Source organism: Fomitiporia mediterranea (assembly GCF_000271605.1).
Source record: "Fomitiporia mediterranea MF3/22 unplaced genomic scaffold FOMMEscaffold_1, whole genome shotgun sequence".
NCBI classification, from domain to species: Eukaryota; Fungi; Basidiomycota; class Agaricomycetes; order Hymenochaetales; family Hymenochaetaceae; genus Fomitiporia; species Fomitiporia mediterranea.
The window spans coordinates 573,580-592,136 of record NW_006760386.1 but is presented as its reverse complement, the minus strand read 5'-3'; the positions used below and the strand labels follow the sequence as shown (position 1 = coordinate 592,136).

Genomic DNA, 18,557 nt, shown 5'->3' with positions numbered 1-18,557 from the left:
CAGAAATAAGACAGTTGAGTGTTGTGAGTTACTGCTACTTGCATAATTTCTTAGAATGGCAATATATCACATGATTTGTGTTGCAAGATGTTCACTTTAACTAAAACTCAAAAGATTTGTAGATTACTCCTTACAAGTGTTATTTTATATGTATGTAAAGTATTTAAAAATTATATTTTTACTGTTATAGTATATATCTGTAAAAAAAATAGAGATAAAATAAATACTTGGAATTATATAAGGAGAACTGTACTTTTTTGATGATTCTCATAATACCTTTTCTAAACATGTAAAAGCTGTAGCATTTGCAATTGGTCACCAAAAATTATAATTAAGTACTGTAAATTACTATTATTACTTGTAGAATGTTATACTATTATATTATAAGAATTGGTGGGCTATTTGAACTAATATTTTACAAGTTTGAGAATGGAACAGTAAGAATAACAATTATTTCAGACATAATAATTCTACAGTACATACTATTAACTGTTATAAATTATGTACAGAGTCTTAAAATTATTGTTATTATATTTGGGATCTCTTATTATAATATTATTAGGATTGGTGGGCTGGTTATTTTAATTATTTACATTTATATAAGACAAGTCTTAGACTTATATGTTATTATTTGTATTATCACATTCTGAAATTGCACATAGTCAAATGTTATTCATTCCAAGAAGTTATAGGCATTCAAACATTCAGGACACAAGAAAGCAAATCTATTTCTAATCATTTACTAATAGACTGTACCTTTAGTATAGAAATGTAAGAATCAATACATTATTAAAAGTAGAAGTGGAAGAGTTGCTTACAAGGATTGTACAGTCTCTTTACTCCTTTCCTTTCCCCTTATGATCTTTAATATCTTCATTTGAATATCTAATGATTTGATTAGCAAGACCTTGCAAGACAGTAACCCTACAATCATGAGCTAGGTCAATAATATCCTTTGTAGTAAGAAAGGTAATATTGTCCAGACACATAATCTCATTCTGCTCAAATACATTAGCTAGTACCATATAGTTATGACCATCCTGACCACAATCCTGATGAGTTGTACATGTGTAGAGCTAGTCCTGAACCTTCTGATAGAGTATTCCTTCAGATGACAGTATAACAGGTTGAGAGAGACTATCCTGAATTGTTACACTAATACTACTCTCAACATCTGTAAGATCACCCATGTTATCACCTACAGCCTTTTCTTGAGCCTTGGATGGTTTGATATAGTCCATAATCTTGAGTTGCTCAGGCACATCTTTGGCTGTAACACCTTTAACACTGTTACTCTTCACAATTATTAGCTTTAAAAACAGTTCAGTATTTAGTGACTCACAAGAAGTTGTGTGTGAGTTGTCAAGTGATTGTTTGTATACAATTTGTGTTCACCATAGTATGTCTTGTAGCATGTCTGACTGTACTTTTGACAATAGAAGTTTGCCTCTATCTCCTGAAGCTTTTCAGTAATAATAGACAGTATAGATGTCTTTACATTGTTTGAGTTTGACCAAGAGTTGGATGCTTTAGTTTCATTAGTCTTACAACTTGTAGCCTTTAAAGCCTGCTTGTTCATTATCAGTAAATAGTTTTTAAAGAAATAAAGAAAAGACTACTTGAAATTTATCATTAATGTTAGTAAGGATGATTGGACATGATACAGTACCCCCCTTCTTCTTCTTCTACTGTGCATCCATGTATTCTTTGTATTGAGAGAACAGTTTTGCATAATTGTTGTCATTTTCCAGATAATGTGGAACCATTTTCAGACCAGTTTGTTTACACTATAGGGCTTTGTACACAAGAGAAATATGACTCCTAGGTGTTTTCATAATATCCTCTGTTTGATGTAGAAGAACACAAAACCTTCAGGACTTGTATATGGTCAGGTTGTGTACTGTATGACCATCAGAGACCTGAATAACAATTTTTGTGTCTTGAGAAGACTGACTCAGTCTTTGAGTCTGAGTAACTAATGATACAGCCTGGCCAGATTTACAAACAGCTGATACAGTTATCAATTAGCTAGTAATAACAAGTAGTGGATACAAATACATACTAGTAATGTCAAACTCTTTATCATCCAAGACTTTATCCAAGTCAAACTCTTCCCTATCATCTTCTCTGGCTTCATCATCATTACTACCCATTACTACTAATGAAGCTGTATGAGTCAATTCAAGCTCTGACAGTTCTTCAGTATAGAGATCAACACTATCATCAGGTAGATCAACAACTTTATTGACAATCTTAACAGACTTATTATAAATTAGTATAGTAACAACATAATAGAATGAGGAAAACTTACCTGAATACTAGGAGTAATGTTGTTTACTGTAGGCTGTATATTTGCTGAGTCTGTAGCAACTTTACAGGGTTGTCCAGGGCCATGCTTGACACTAGCCTTTAGTTTGTTGGCTTGACCTTCTTTCAGTATGTCTGACATTTTATACTTGATCTATAAATAAAGTAAGATATGCAAAAAATAGAGTAGTTAGAATGAATACATACTGTAGGGATACTTTCAGGAGGCACAGAATCTGACTGACTGTCAAGCATAGTGTTTGTAAGCTTTTGAGAGTGTTCAGGCAGACGTTTTACTTGTACAGAGCCTATTAGCTTGCTTTCCTTTACTTGAGCAGCTTTGTGTACTTTTATTAAAGGTATCTTCCTATGTGTCAGTTTTTCTGTAGACAATTCAAGGCTAGTGGATTCAGGCAGTATGATGGAAGGAAACACACTAGGGTATAGGGTGTAGTCAGGCTTTGAGAGCTCAATGTCATGTTTGTAGAATGGTACTAAAGCCTGTTTTCTGAAAAGTCAGTAGAATTACCAAAAGTACCTTGATCAGACTGATCTGAGTGCTCAGCAACTCTAACATTCACATAGGGTTGTGTAACTGTTTGTTCAGTTTGTTTTGACCCTCCTCCCCTTACTACCCTACATTGCTAGCTTGTTTATCAAAGCTTGAATTAGTATTTTTCCTAAAGTATTAGAAGGTGTATTGTAAATACTCATCTCAGGTATACACTGTCTAATTCCTATTATAGGAATGGCAGTACTATAGGATATACATACTACTATAGTTTGAATGTATCATATTTGTAACATACTAGTTACTCAAATATTGTTTTATTTGAACATACTATTATTGACTGTCTATCATATTTTGAGAACATAGTCAGAAGGAGGCAGTGTTACAAAGACAAAATCAATTAGAGGACAGTCACAAGCACTTGATTACAATGACACAAGGGTAAAACCAAAAAAATCACACATTATACTTGTTAGCATTAAGTAACATGTAAATTGAATCTTATAACTCCTCCTGAGTGCCTTAGAGTTTTGGAATGATACTTACCTTGACAAGCTAAAGGATATCATAGAGCAACAATGTAGGATCAAGTGTTCAGAGTTAACAATCTGGAGAATGTTGAGGAGGGTAGGTTTCACATTAAAGAAGGTTAGTAAATATGATTTACTTACTTTAATATCTATTTAACTGATACAGTATAGATAAGTAAACAGGTACAGGAGAGAAATGAACAATTGTGAGCAGAATTCAAGGTGTATATGACTCTGAATTACAAGGCAGATCAGCTCATATTTGTTAATGAAAGTACTTGTAATTAGCAAGCTTATATACAAGATAAAGTATGAGTATTAGAGGGTCTACATACAGTCTGTAAGGTATTCTTCATAAGAGGAAAGAGGTGAGAAATCTGAAAATCTGTATATAGAGAATAATTACTCACTATCCAAATAAAGATACTCTGTTTTGCCTGGTATTGTGATTGATAGGATTGTTGACTGTACTATCATTAAGGGGTCTTTTAATACTGAACACTTTACCAAATTTATTAAGAGCCTGTTGGATCATTGTCAGCTGTTTCCTAGTCTAAGATCTGTTATTGTAATAGATAATTGTGCTATACACAAAGTACTAGAAGTCTGTAGAATTATTAAAGAGAGGTATGTATTTTAAGAGAAATAGGTCCATATAACCTGCTCACAAATAATCAGGAGTGTGAAGCTTGAGTTTCTGCCTCCTTACTCACCAGACTTTAATCCAATTGAGCTAGTGTTCTCACTCTTGAAAAGCCAACTTTGTCAGGAAGGAAAAATCACTCAAGATGATACTAGTAATGATTTCAGAGTATACAAACAGTTATATTGTGTAATCTATACAATAACTCCTGTACAGGCCAGGAGTTTCTTCCATCATTGTGGTTATGTTTGATACACCTTGTACTCTTATCATACAAGCTATCAAATATTATAGTCTTTACATAATATATGAAAAGTGTCCTACAAGACAGATCAACACAACTGGACCTTTAAGAATTGATTAAACTGTACTAAGTTGCTCTGATTTTCAGTAGTAGTATTACCTGGAAGCACATAATCCATTCTGGCACACTAGATACTGTTAATACATTACAGTAGGGACAGTATGATGAGCATAGTAGACAAGAATAATACAACTGTCCTAACAACCTTTAAGAATCAATCAAACTGTGCTACACTACTCTGAAATTAGACATAAGTAGTACTATGAGCCATCTTACTGAATGAGAAGACCCTCCTAACCTGTACACACTGGATATGAGTATTACAAACAGGTGTGTTTAGTATAACAACTAACCAGATATTAAGAATACAGAGTCCAGACATACTAGGGACCTTGAAGGACTAATCAAACTGTACTGTACTGTTCTGAATTAGTTGTAAGTATCATCCTACTGTATTAGTAAAGCTGTCTGATCTGCACACTCTAGATACTGACAATACAAACTGGTGAGTACAGGACAATAATAAGGTAGGATAATGATAGGACAGACACACTAGGGACCTTAAAGAATTGATTGAACTGTACTATACTGTTCTGAATTAGTTGTAGATACTATCCTACTGTATTAGTAAAGCTGTCTGATCTGTGTACCCTAGATACTAACAATACAAACTGGTGAGTACAGGATGATGGACAAGGCAGGATAATAATAGAATAAACATACTAGGGACCTTAAAGAATCAATCAAACTGTACTGTACTGTTCTAGACAGTTGAATACATACATATATATATATTGTATTCTACCATTTGAAGTAGTCTAGGGGTATGTGAACAGGTTATCTTACACTAGCAGAAGCAAGAAGTCAGAATCACTAAGTAGTAGTTAGTAGTCAAAGTATTGTACCAAAATTACACTCTAACTAGGAAGGGAAGTACTAGACTACTGTGCCTTATTAGTTGTGTCTACATGTATACAATTCCTACTATCTTCATTCTAAGCCACTATGTCTACTAACAACTCTTAGCTATTCTCTGTTACTGCTAACTCTAAGTCCTACAAGTAGTAGTCTAGAAACCACTCATCCTCATTCTCAGAATGTCTCATTACTGCTTGTATCTTCAATATCTTCATAGTACTAAGAACAAAGTTTCTCCCTTATAATCAACATGAAGACCTCTAAAGCCTTATTCCTTTACTACCAAATTCACCCTTTAAGGACCTGCCTATTAAGTGTATAATAGTCTAGCTTGATACTATCACACTCTTACTTGTCAAGCAGTCTAGAAAGGAGGTTATTAGTGTTACCTACATTCCTACACTTACTAACAACATTACACTCATTATTAGGCAAAATGGTTTACCTGACAGTCTTGACAAGGTAGAGAAGTACTTACAGACTATCTAGACTACTCTTAAGAATGTACAGGCTACACATAGCCCTGTAGGACATGAAGGTACCCTTAACAAGTTTGACATACCTACTAATGTATTGTCAAAACTCTTTCATTAGTACTATATTTTCTTACAGGAGTACTTGAAGAGACAGTTTGATAAGACAAATAGCAATTTTATGTATAAGGCTCTTACAAATGTAAGGAGGAATAAGGACACACCTCTACAAGGTAAGGAGAGAATACTACTATAGGACATTCAGTAGGGACTTATTAACCTGATTATCCAGCTATTCAAAGTGTACAACAGGTTTTTGTCAGAGGAGGGATTTATTGTTAATATAATACAATTCTGTTCAGAGACAAACTACTAGTTGAATTAAGGCTTACAGGGGTGTGGTGAGTTCTTAGATAGTATATGTACATAGTCCTCATTCAATACTTCCTTCTCTTCCTCTGTTATCTGGTTGGGCAATTTGAGTATATTGTTAGTTAAGCCCTACATTTAGGATGACCAGCTCTACTACTTTTTCTTGTTCTGTTCCAACACTCTAGTAGTATACTTATTCTACTTTGTTTGCCAGTTTCTTGTATGAGTTACTGACAGTTTTGTACAGTGAAGACATATGTCTTGGATCTGAGTCTCATCTGTTAAGGTGCAAGTTTTGAACACAGGCTCAAGAAAATCCTTACACTAGACTTATACATATTCTAGCTCCTTGTCCTCACACACTTGTCCTTGTTTGGTTATATCCTTGACAAGAAGGATCTTGTCATCAAGTGTGTACATACTCCTGACTATGAGTATCTAAACTATAATCTTGTAACAAACAAGGAGCTTAAAGTAATAATATTGTTAGGAAGGGTTCCTTACTCTCATACTAGTCTTGTTGACAAGCTATGAAAGCTGAACATAGAGTACAGAGTTGATAAGTTGCAGAAGTTTGGCTTTAGACTTGAGGTCCATACTAAATGCAAGGTCCTTGTGTTTCTCATTTTACATAGCCTTATTGTGTTCAACTACATTTCTGTAACAAAACTCAGCTGTCTTAACTGTTTTGATTTTGTTAAGTGTTACAACAAGATTGTAGAGGCTATAAGCCTGCAAACATATCATTTGTACAGTTTACACATACAGGCCTACTTTTGGATTGTACTACAGACTCTAATCATACTACAGATCCTGGAAGAAATGTACAAAGTTGTAGAAGATTACTTCTACAATCTTATAACACTAGATTAGCTACATACTCTTTCTGAGAGTAGTTCTAGTAGTTTTGAAAAGAAGACATCTGTAAATGTTGACTAGGCTAGGGTTTAGGAGGATACTCATAATTGGCAAGTACTTTTTCTTTTCATTTTCATTTTCATTTCAACTATTATATTACTTACACTTGTAATAGGTCTGTTCTACACCCTACTACTTTGACTGGGTATAAGTATTAATTTCAACTACTTTCTTACTGTCTATTACTATGTACTTTCCTACTTTCTACTACTATGTACTTTCTTACTGTCTACTGCTTGCTGCCTATTACTGTGTAACAAATCTGATATTTTTGTATAAACTATATTTGTGTTCTCCTAAGATAAAACCAGGCTGAATTTACTTGCACATCCTATAGTAATATGTGTGTATCTAATGTTGGTTGACCATCCCTCCTGTAGATCCATTCAATTCACTTATGCTAACTCAATCATTACCTTCTTTCAAACAAAAGGCACAATAAGAGTAGACTCCTGAGAGACTATTATAACTGTATACTCTACTTACCCCTCCAGTTACTCCTACATTGTCTACTTCTCTCACCAGCCATAGAGTAGACAATGTTGTTATGGATAAGACTTCTAGCACATTTGCTACCTCAGTAAGAGGACCTGTAGCACCTCTGCCTACATTCTTATCTACTAGCCTTTTTAATAACTTACTCTCTATGTTCACAATGTCTTATATGGGTCCTCCCTCCCCTGTCACTGTCAGTCCTAACACTAGCACAAGTGCTGAACTGGGGGACTGGAATGGCCTGCACCATCCTTGCTACAGTGTAGTCATCCAATTCTACACTGTCTAGAGGGGGCACTAACAGAAGTGTTGGCAGGATGAGTCCTGGTCTTGTGATAAGTATTGTTTCTTATAATCTCTACAATATGTATATGTATTGCTTCCGAGTCATTGTACAAACAGACAATTGAATCTGCTGTACATCACCAAATCGAACACGAAAATGTATTGGAATTTACTGCTAAGACATATATTTTTTACATATTGTGGACCCTTATATTCGCTTATAAAGTCTACATGTTTATATATTGCCTTGTCAGACTCTGTACGTTTTGGTGATGTATAACCTTTGGCTATCAACTGTGGACAAGTAAGGATCAAGGCATATTTGCAAGCAGACCCAGTGTGTCTGTACTCTGTGTTGTCTGTCAGACTCTGTCTGCTCTCATGCCTTTTTAAATTAATTGACTTTGTTAAGGTTGGGAAAACATAAACTCAACCAACCTGTCACATCAGTCACAGCACAGCCACATACTCCTTTGGGAAGGACCCTACGGCAAAAATTTCTAGGTCAGAAAAAATTGACTTTGTTTTATCAGCTCTAGCAAGTTCAAAACTTATTCAGATACAATTATTAATGTCTAAAGTTAGTTTTTAAATAGTTATATAGTGTTTGTTCAACTTTCTAAGTGTTTGGAAAAATTTACTTTAAAAAACGCTGACAAATGTATTATTATTAACACTATTACATAACTTTTTGTATTATATAAGCGGCAAAAATCTGGGTCGAAAATTTTCAAGTAGTGCTCAAACTCATAGAAATGCAATTTTAGACCATTTTAACAAAAAAAGTTTTCTTAGGAAATAAAAAAATTTGTACTTAATATTTTTGAAAAATAAAAACATACATTTGTAGCTACAGATGTCCTCTACAATTCTATGTTGCCCAAATATTCATTTGAGGTTATTTGAGGAAGTTATTTCGTCCATCATTGTATGGCCCAAAAGAGGCTAGTACTGCCGCGTCACAGTTGGTTGAGTTTATATTTTCCCAACCTTACCAATACTCATTAGTGAATCCTATTGACAAGAATTCTTGAGCAAGTAGTGCTCCGCACCGTAGCGTAATTTACGGATACGCCTGCAGCGTATACGCTTACGCACCGTATCGTAAGAGAAAATTTTAGCTGAAAATACGGGCGTATATTTACGCGCGTATGCATATACCATAAGTAAAAAATTTCCGTATACGCCGTATACGAGTATACGGTATTACTAAGCATATTCTCTAATTAAATACTAAGTTTGAGTTTCTAAACCTCATTTACTTTACTTATTTATATACCAAATCATTTTAATACTATATAACAACCTTGTTTAACTTAAAAAGTACTAGTATGAGTACTACAGTTAGTATGGTTACTACGGTACATCACATGAAGGTTTAGAGCTGTCACGTGATATTACTGCTACGTGCATAATTTCTTAGAATGGCAATATATCACGTGATTTGTGTCGCGAGATGTTCACCTCAACTAAAATTCAAAAGATTTGTAGATTACTTCTCAAAAGTGTTATAGTACATGTATATAACATATTTAAAATTTATATTTTGACTATTATAGTATATATCTGTAAAAAAATTGAGATAAGAATGATTACTTGGACTTATATAACTAAAACTATGCTTATTTGATGATACTCACAATAACTGTCCTGAATATGTAAAAACTGTAGTATCTAAAATTGACTGCCAAAAATTACAATTAGGCACTCTAAATTTCTACCACTATCTATAGAATGTTATGTACGAATCTCATGAAGATTAGTTGGCTACTTGATTTGATACATTACAAGTTTAGCCAGCAGATACTAACAGAATCACCATTTCAAACAAAAACAATTCTGTAACATACACAACTAAGCCTTATAAATTATGTGTAAGCTCTTAAAATCATTGTTATTATATATTAAAAGACATGTTATAATATTACAGAGGTTGGCAGGCTAATTGATTTGATATTCTGTAACTTTTCACAAGGTATTGATACAAAAAAGACACAGTTCAAGTTCACATTCATGTTTCTGTCCACACTAACTACAACTTCACACTCAGTCTCATCAACGAATCCTGAGTCACACATCAGCTGGGTTAGGTTATACAGTACAATTGAGGGAGAGGAGATGTGTATTAGAATCCTGCTTGCTTCAAAGTAACAGCTCCCATTTCCTTACTATGAAGCCTACACCCACATATCTGTCCTGTTGAGTTAATCTAACAATTCCTAAATAGCTTGTCTACAATTGTAGAAGGCAAGAATGACAACACCATCTGTTGCTAAGAACTGTAGACTAAGCCCTTTCACATTTCCACATGACTATAAAGGGAAGGAGAGTAGTACTGTAAGTTCATTTGGTTCTATTTGTATTCACAAGTAAGGATCTTTTGCCTTCAGAATTTGCACTCGTGTCAGAATCTCCAGAGTTCCCATTCATAATATTATGATCTGTGGCAAGGAATGACTAACCAAAACTAACAGTATTATTGTCTCTTTCACTATATAACAAGCCTACTACTCTCAAAGATAATAACACCGCGGTCAACAATATCAAGTTCACCACTGCCTTTCCTACCAACCTCGTACTCTCTCTGTCCCACTTCATCAAAATATTCTCTCCTCCATGCATCTGTCCACCGAACACATTCGAGTTTGGGCAATGCCTCTGCTAGCTTTTTTGTTTCGCTTCTTTCCCTCAGCTTTGCAGCTTCGTCATCGCGATCAAGTGTACAGTCCTTGCAACATCTATATCTGAGCAGCGAGGAGTCGCTTCCATGCTCCTTGTCATGATATTCCCTGGCTGCCTCCACTTTTTCCCTGCAAGTAAGCGATATATGCAGTGAAAGAAGTCGAAGGTGCTGCAATTCGATAAGGGCGCCTTTTAATGCAGAAAATGCAGCGATGCGTTCAGCCATATACCCTGTCTGACCCATTAGAATCGAACAAGATTCAAAATCCTGTCAGCAAACGTTTAAGCCATATTGAAGACGTATGCTTACCTCATGGGCTTCGCTTTCCAACAAGAAAAATTTCGAGAACAGTATATCTGCTCCAACAAGATCCGTTGGGTGAGCGTACGCCAAACGTAACTCGACAAGGTTAGGAAAGTTGAGCTTCGCGGCAAAATCGGGATGGAAAAAATAAGGGAAACAGCAGTAAAGATCAAGCCTTCTGAGGCTTTGTACAATTGGAGTTTGCAAGACAAGCCATGGTACAAAGCGGCAGCCAAAGACAGTTAAGACAGATTCAAGGCTGTTGAGGTGCCGTGCCCATATGGTATGATCACTAGTGTGTTTACATAGCGGCTGTCCTTCATCATTAATGACCATGTGTCTAGCGGAAAGAAGTGTTGTACAGACAAATGTCTATTTAGGCATTCATACAGTGGTTATTCTAAAAAAAATCATACCTGACTGACCCAGCTGGAAAATCGGGCTTTAAGACATCTTCTGCACAAGATGTAACAACGGATCTCCCACGTAGACTATTCTCTGCTGTTTTGACAAGTTTACGACATTCCGTCGATGCATTCTTGAACCCTTCGACGAGAGCAAAATCCTCGTGAGGTGGAAAGAACATGTACGGTTTCCAGTCCGACGTTCTTATTGCTAGTCTAAGAATGTCTAGCTATAGCTCTAAAGGAAGAGCTAGACTGAAATGAGTTCTTGACACCATCTCACCATCTAATGATGGAGAAGGTGAGAGGAAAAAATGCGCTGGGATAGTGGATGTGTTGAGTCAAGACTGAGACACCAGACCAGAAGTAGTCAGTTGCATCAATTCTGCATCCAAGCCCTGAGTCCCACAGCTCTTTTTTGGTTAGTCTGAATTGGCCACTCACTGTCCAACTTGTATTTCACTAAGTCAAAATAAAGTCAGTTTTCTAATGAAAATACATATTCCCCTCCCTAATCCCATCCTCAAGCCTAGCCAATACCCAACCTAACAGCCCAACCTATCCTAAACCTAATTGGGGTGGCTTTGCCCCTCCAAACCCCCCCTCCTAACTTCTTAGTCTGAGAGCCACCACATAAGTATTATGTAAGTGGCCATTCAGGGTCGTCCAAAAAAGAGCCGTGAGACTCAGGGCTTGGATGCAGAAAGTCAAGTCTGGAAGTAGTCAGTATTCTCTAGTCACTATTTGAATTTATTAATTAAATTTGATGCTGATTTTCTTACACACTTCAAAACTTAAAATTCAAAATTAGTAAATATTTATTCAAGATCTATAACACAGTGCTTTGAGTGTACTCGAATTATAATGCACTGATCTTTAAATCCACAAGATAATCAGTAGGCACACAGTCATATTAAAGTAATGAGTTGCTAGTGAGTTCCAAGTAATGAAGATACACTGTGAAAATAGCTTGGTCAATATTATACAAGACTGACTCAGAGGTAGTCAAACCAGTAGCTGGAAGGCTTATATGTATGCTACTGTTCAATTGGGAAATAGTCTGGATCAAAATGGAAATAGTAGTTATAATGAGTGATGTAGCATATACTCACAATAATCTCAATATTCTCTGCATACATTCTTCACTATGGACACAATCCCTTACTTCATTTTCCTTCATCAAAACAGTGTATGTATGATAAATAGTCTGTTATTAATGCAGCCAGACATCTGTGAGACAATTCTGATCAATTGACCTTAAGTTTCAAATGCTTTACCTTGCCGAGTTTATCCCAAAATGTATTGCAGAGCGACCAAAATGGTCTATAACATTATACTACCCCTCCCAACTAATACTTAATTCAAGCTGATTTCTTAGATATTCGTAACGATATCTTTTATTGTCAACGTCAACATCAACGTCCATTACATCGAATACGAAACAGTGAAACAAAACATGACAAAACTGTACAGAACAGAACAGAAACAGAACATGAAACGAAGCGAAGTGATAAAACATGAAAACATGATGGATCCTAGAGATGGAGATAAAAATAAAGGTAAAGAAAAAAGTAAATCCTCGTGTGATCCGTATCTATATGATTTAAGTCAGGAGTTAGGAGTATACGTGACGAGGCGTAATAAGAAAAAGAAAAAGAAAGGCAGAGAGCCGTGGGTACAGGCCGCCTTCGAACTGGCCTGGCGAGGATGGGAGAGTGAGTGGGCGATGCGGAATATGGATACAAAAACGCGTGAATAATCAAATGATTGAATAGATGAATAGATGAGTGGTTTCTGTATCTATTCGCTAGGATGAGTACGGGCAAGTGCCGAGGTGTAGAGTCTGATCCAAGTTGCGTGAGATGAAAGCAAATAAACAAGGATATACATGATCCGCCAACCACACGTCTATGCCCATCTCCCAAGCAAAGACATCAACCCCGCACCGAAGAGCATGCAAACACACGCATATATAAGCTTCCCATTACTCGCCTCCCTCATCTCACTACTAAACAAAAACTCATGCGCAAGGAGCTCTACCAAGCCAGTGTACACAAGCACGCCCGAGCTCAGCGCGTCCATGATACCAGATACAGCTGACGCCTTGGCAGAGTCGGGATTGTACGTTGAGCGCACACCGAGTCCAGCGGCGATACCGATAGGCGTGGAAAGCCCGTAGATAATGGCGGCGACGTAAGCTACGTAGTTGTATTTCTTTGGAAGCTTGAGGAAGGCGAGTCGAGATCCTAGACCGAGACCTTCGAATGTTTCTATTTGACGTAAAGAATGGCCAGTCTAGATTATCATCCGGGGAAGTATGGGAATCTATGACACTTACGATGGAAGATGAGAACGACGAAGAGGACCTTGAAATCCTCGTCAACCGCAAGGGTAAGCCCAATCAGGACACTATGCAACAACACCCCGAATTCAAGAATGAAGATGCCAATGACTTGTGCCAACGCCGAGGCCTTAATCAACTCGCCCGACGACTCGTTCTCGTCTATATTGTCGGAGATGTCCGCAAGGCCAGCAGATCCTTGTCCAACGCGTTGGACAGGAGCAGACGTCCGGGCCTTCTCGAGTTCGTCCTTGTCCTTAGTGCTAGAGCCTGTAGAAGCTGCATCAGCATTCAGTACTACCGGTCGCTCAGGCGCTTGCGCACTCGCAGTCTCGGTGGCCACTGCCGCCTCAGGTCCATGTGCAGCATGGCCTGTACCAGTATTATGTCCATGAGAATCTACGTAACGCGTGGCAGTTAGTATATCATGCGTTATTACATATTGGAACGTCGTAGATTTGGATAGAAGTTCTCACCATAGGTTATGCCGAGCTTCGCAAGTTTTGCCGTGCCCCATCGGAAGGCAAAAAGCTCGACGAAGAAGATGACGAATATGCTGAACATGCAGAGGGCGAGGGCCCAGGGCTAAATCGATATCGTGACCGAAAGTCGTGGGATTAGTACGAGTGAATGACAGAGTGGATGGGTAGAGGGGACGTACATAATCTTGCCACCCTCCCGTCAGACAGGGATTACTAAGGGCGTCGGTGGCAGGGTCGAGGAGGTGGATGAAGGCAGTGGCAATAATGACGCCCGAACCAAAGTACTTTGCAAAACTGAATTAAAGTTAATTTAAAAAAATATTAATCAACATCTGTAAAAAAAATTAATAAAATATGGATATATGCGCACTCGAAGGCAGACTTGGGGATGACGTTGCGCAGGCGCGAACGACGAGCGATGACAGGGAAAAGGGTACCGAGACTCGAACAGACCAAGATGATGAATATGGATGCGATGCGGAGGTGGAGGAAGGTATCGGCGTTGTCAGGGTTTCCTGAGCACTCGTCTTGGCTGGCATCAGCGGTGGGGTCGCTGCTGTCGACAGCGGACTCTGTGGCGGAAGCAACGAGGGAAGTGATAGTTTCGACCGTCGAAGACATGATTCAGATGAGTAGGCGGGTGGCGAGTGGGGAGAAGGAGGAGTTAGAGGAGGGGGTCGCTAAGAGGGCCCGAGAACAGTAGACAGGGGGCCGGCCTGTGGGTGTGGTTTATGAGGAGTATCAGTACCGGTGGATAAGTTATGTAGTAGGGAATATGGGCCAAAAAGAAATTAAATTAGAGACCCTGACTGTGAAGGTCCTCACTCATCCCCTTTCGGCTATTCTCGTCCAATCACAGCCGTCCCAATGACAATCGCCTCCCATTCTGTGCCGTGTGTCCCGTCGTCACCGGCAGGGCATCCATCTCGACACACTCTATCGATACAATAATATTACAACGCAATGAATGCAACAGAAGAATATTGTTGTATTGTTGTGGACGTCCGAGAAGACTTCTGTACTCCGTTACTTTGTCATCGTGGCGCTGCTTTTGGGTCAGGTATCTAGACCTCACACACATGCAACACATGTACAGCAGTAGCATCGTAAGGTTCATACGTAGTGTCGTATGCAAGCTCCGGTCCTATCTCACCTCATCTCACCCACGCTTATCTTCAACCCTCTAGCTCCGTCATCTTCCTGACTGCTCGACCGTCGTACATTCCGGTTCGTCTCCCCATTCTCGCCCTGAAACATTCTACTCAGCGCTTAAGAACAGTCAAACACGTTAAAAAAACGACTTGACTGTGACTGTGCTGAGCGTTTAACCATCTATTGTGGTACTCCTCGACAGCAGTTTTAGAGAATTTCCCGGCTCATATCCGGAACGCTGTTGGACAACAGCGAAAAAGCATAGGCCGCCCTGAAACGCTCCAGGGAGCTGGAAAAATTTGATCTACTAAAATAAACATGCATACAGTACCGTCGCAGTCATCAGTGCCTCGTACGAATCAGGGTGACAGCGACAAGATGACTCGCAGGCCAAGTGTACTTCGAAACTGATCGTCCTGTATTTTGGTATAGCGAAGAGCGCATATAGTGTACCTACATCACTTGGACCTCTGCTTAGGTATGATCGTGTGCCTGTCAAGTCTCTCCTGGATTCGAAAAACCTGTATATAGTTGGTACTTGTACATGCGAGGGACTACACACATACTGAACTAGGAGTACATAGGAAGTTAGTCAGACAAGTTAAGTAGTATAGCCTGCAACAGGATAGGGTATGCAAGACCAGGACAGTACGCAAAATGAGACACAATAGTTAAGATGCAGAGGCAGAGGAATGGAATCTAATTACCATCAGTAAGACAAGAACTGCCAATTACAGGCAAGCCATAGAAACAAAAGTAGAGTTGTAAAGATCTAAGAAAAATACACAGTATGGAGGGATGGTGAATAAGAAACTTGTCTTAGTCTACATAATAACAAATTGACTCGGAGTCTGAACAGCGTGCGAACTTTACTGCATTGATCCAATATCCAAGCGCTTTTTACCTCTCACCTTCTTGAATCACCAGACAGTCAAATGTCATCAAGAGCTCAAAATACTTTGACGCTCCCTACCGAGCTATGGATGATCATCCTCCGGCTAGCTATTAGAACGTCGGATTGGAAACCGTACATGTTCTTTCCTCCTGTCGACGATTTTACTCTCATTGAAGGGTTCAAGAAAGCATCGCCGGACTTTTGTAAATTGGTCGAAACGGCAGAGCAAATCCTTCGTGGGGGAAGTGTTATTTATGCCCGACTTTCCGGTCGGGTCGGTCGGGTATGACTTTGTTTTCAGTACATCCGCTGTATGAATGCCTAAGCAAACATTTGTTCAAACAACCCGTCTTTACTGTCAGGCACATGCAAATCCTAGGAAGGGTACATAGAATCGGTCGTGACCATACTATGGTTTCACAGCACTCTGCTACTCTCGAATCTCTTTCACTTTATTTCCATAATAGTTCTGTGCCAATGTGGCTCCAGGAAACTCCGATCGCACAGAGTCTTCGAAGGCTTGATATTTCTTTGTCAATCCCAATGATACCCTGAAACTCGACTTTCCGAACCTTCATGAGTTGCGCCTAGCAGTCTCAAATCCAATGGTCAGGGATGCAGGACTACTTCTGTACACGAAATTTTACCTGCTGTATAATGATCACCTTGAGGTAAAGCATACATCCATGATATTGTATTAATGTCTGTTCGCGGACGCTTGAATCTTGTATTACGTCTATATGGGCAGATGTGGCGAATGTCCGAACACATCTCTGTGTTAAAGGGTGTCCTTGTCAAATCCCAGTGCCTTCGGCTTCTTTCAGTACACATGACCTTTACATACGAGGAAGAAGTGGAGGCAGCCCTTAAACATCATTAGAGGGAGCACGGAAGCGACGATCCATGTTATGGCTTCAGGAACTGCAAGGACTGTACATCCGATCGGAATGAAGAAGTTGCAATGGCGAAGGAAAGAATGGTAGTAAAGGAGCTGGCAGAGGCATTGCCCAAGCTTGAATGTGTTCGGTGGACGGATGCATGGAGCAGGGTGTATTTTGATGAAGAGGGTCAGCGAGAGTATGAGGTTAGTAGGAAGGGCAATGGTGAACCAGTTATTTTTGAAAGGGGTATTATTGAAGAGTCCTGGCCTCTTGATAGCGTGACTCCTGCCCAATGTGTACGGTTTTGAAGCACGAACAAACAACTGGGACTACTGTATCATTTTTGGTTGCCCTGTTAAAACCTTGTACCTGATAAGTCTCTTGTGACCTCAGAAAATGTATGTAGTTCGTTCGAGTACGTTCGAGGAACTGCACGGAAGATATGGTTTGTTTAATGAATGATCACAGTTACAGGCAGGCGCCGAAGACGGTAGGATAAGACTGGAGGTATACCGGGACAGAATTCAAGATAGCAGTTTAGCTGGAATAACCTGAATCGAACACCATACAATGCAGGGTATAAAACACTCAGTGAGATTGTTCGTTGCCTTGGTAACTGTCGATTTGTGGGTATGGTGTAAGGTGAGAACGACACGTTACGATGTAGATGACGCGTGACGCGACGCGACGCGGTCCGCTGGTACTGTCGCGGTGCCCCATGTGGTCAATTTAAGAGCATTCCTCATATTATTATTTACTACAGCTGTTTTATAACACAAAAAAATTATAATTATATATTAAAACATCTTAGCTAAAAATTATTGGTTTTATTTTTGTAAAATATTAAAAAATAAATATTTTATTGATTTTACAAAATGACAAGTTAAAAAGTGTGCTTTGACGCGTCTGACCCACATGTGGACACCCCGTGGGAAGGGAGACTTAGACAGATCTGCACACACATACAGACTTAACTTCAATCCTATCCAGACCAATTTACATTCGTCTGGATAGAAATCAAGATGAGTTCATTACTTAATTATGTACATTCTATTTATTAATCGATTTTATGTTTCTTTTTACAGGAATAGGCTTGTTGTAATGACTTGGAGTCTCTTACCTATGTTGTACTGTCTGCCTCTTGCTCTCCTCCTCCTGTGCTTCCAGAATTCGCTGCTGTTCCTCTAGTCTGCTATCCTTCTCCTTCTAATACTTGGGTTGTCAAGTTTGCTTGGCAATCTCTCTCTCTTCATACAGTTGCAAGTGTTCTGTCATCTTGTATTAATGTTAATTAAGCTCTTCCTCCTTTACTACAATCTCACACTCCTTCTGCCATTACAGTTCCACTACTTGCTGACTCCTTGTTTGACTGTTCCTGAGAGATGGATTGATGTTGATGATGGACATTAGCCAAGACACTGTGTGGGTCTGTTTGGACAACAAAATCCTATGTCTGAGAAAGGAGTAGTAGGTAGTTACTAGTACACACATTCTCCTTCTTACTCTCTGAATTAATGGCTGAGTTGGGAGTGCAGTAGGCTGGCCTTGGTCTCAGTTGCTTCCTTGGTAAGTCAGCTGTACTTGTTACAGTCCTTTCTTCAGATTTCTTTTTCTTCTTCAGGTTCATTTCTACTACTTACTATACCTTCTCTCTTTCTCT

At 38.6% G+C, this 18,557-nt stretch overlaps 3 protein-coding genes across 3 annotated transcripts; 1 reads left to right on the top strand and 2 right to left on the bottom strand.

Moving 5' to 3' along the window:
* Positions 1-10,247: 10,247 nt before the first annotated feature.
* Positions 10,248-11,328, bottom strand: FOMMEDRAFT_149803 (uncharacterized protein; the record flags this gene model as incomplete). Its single annotated transcript, XM_007261181.1, has 3 exons — positions 10,248-10,673; positions 10,749-11,082; positions 11,159-11,328. 3 exons carry the CDS (start codon positions 11,326-11,328, stop codon positions 10,248-10,250), a joined length of 930 nt encoding a protein of 309 aa, XP_007261243.1.
* Positions 11,329-13,054: 1,726 nt separating this feature from the next.
* Positions 13,055-14,590, bottom strand: FOMMEDRAFT_74987 (ZIP zinc/iron transport family; the record flags this gene model as incomplete). The annotated part of the gene is made up of 6 exons (XM_007261180.1): positions 13,055-13,416; positions 13,485-13,638; positions 13,786-13,886; positions 13,964-14,072; positions 14,149-14,263; positions 14,340-14,590. The coding sequence occupies 6 exons, from the start codon at positions 14,588-14,590 to the stop codon at positions 13,055-13,057; spliced, it is 1,092 nt and encodes a 363-aa protein (XP_007261242.1).
* A 1,466-nt stretch (positions 14,591-16,056) lies between these two features.
* Positions 16,057-17,205, top strand: FOMMEDRAFT_149801 (uncharacterized protein; the record flags this gene model as incomplete). Its single annotated transcript, XM_007261179.1, has 2 exons — positions 16,057-16,299; positions 16,897-17,205. 2 exons carry the CDS (start codon positions 16,057-16,059, stop codon positions 17,203-17,205), a joined length of 552 nt encoding a protein of 183 aa, XP_007261241.1.
* Positions 17,206-18,557: the final 1,352 nt, after the last annotated feature.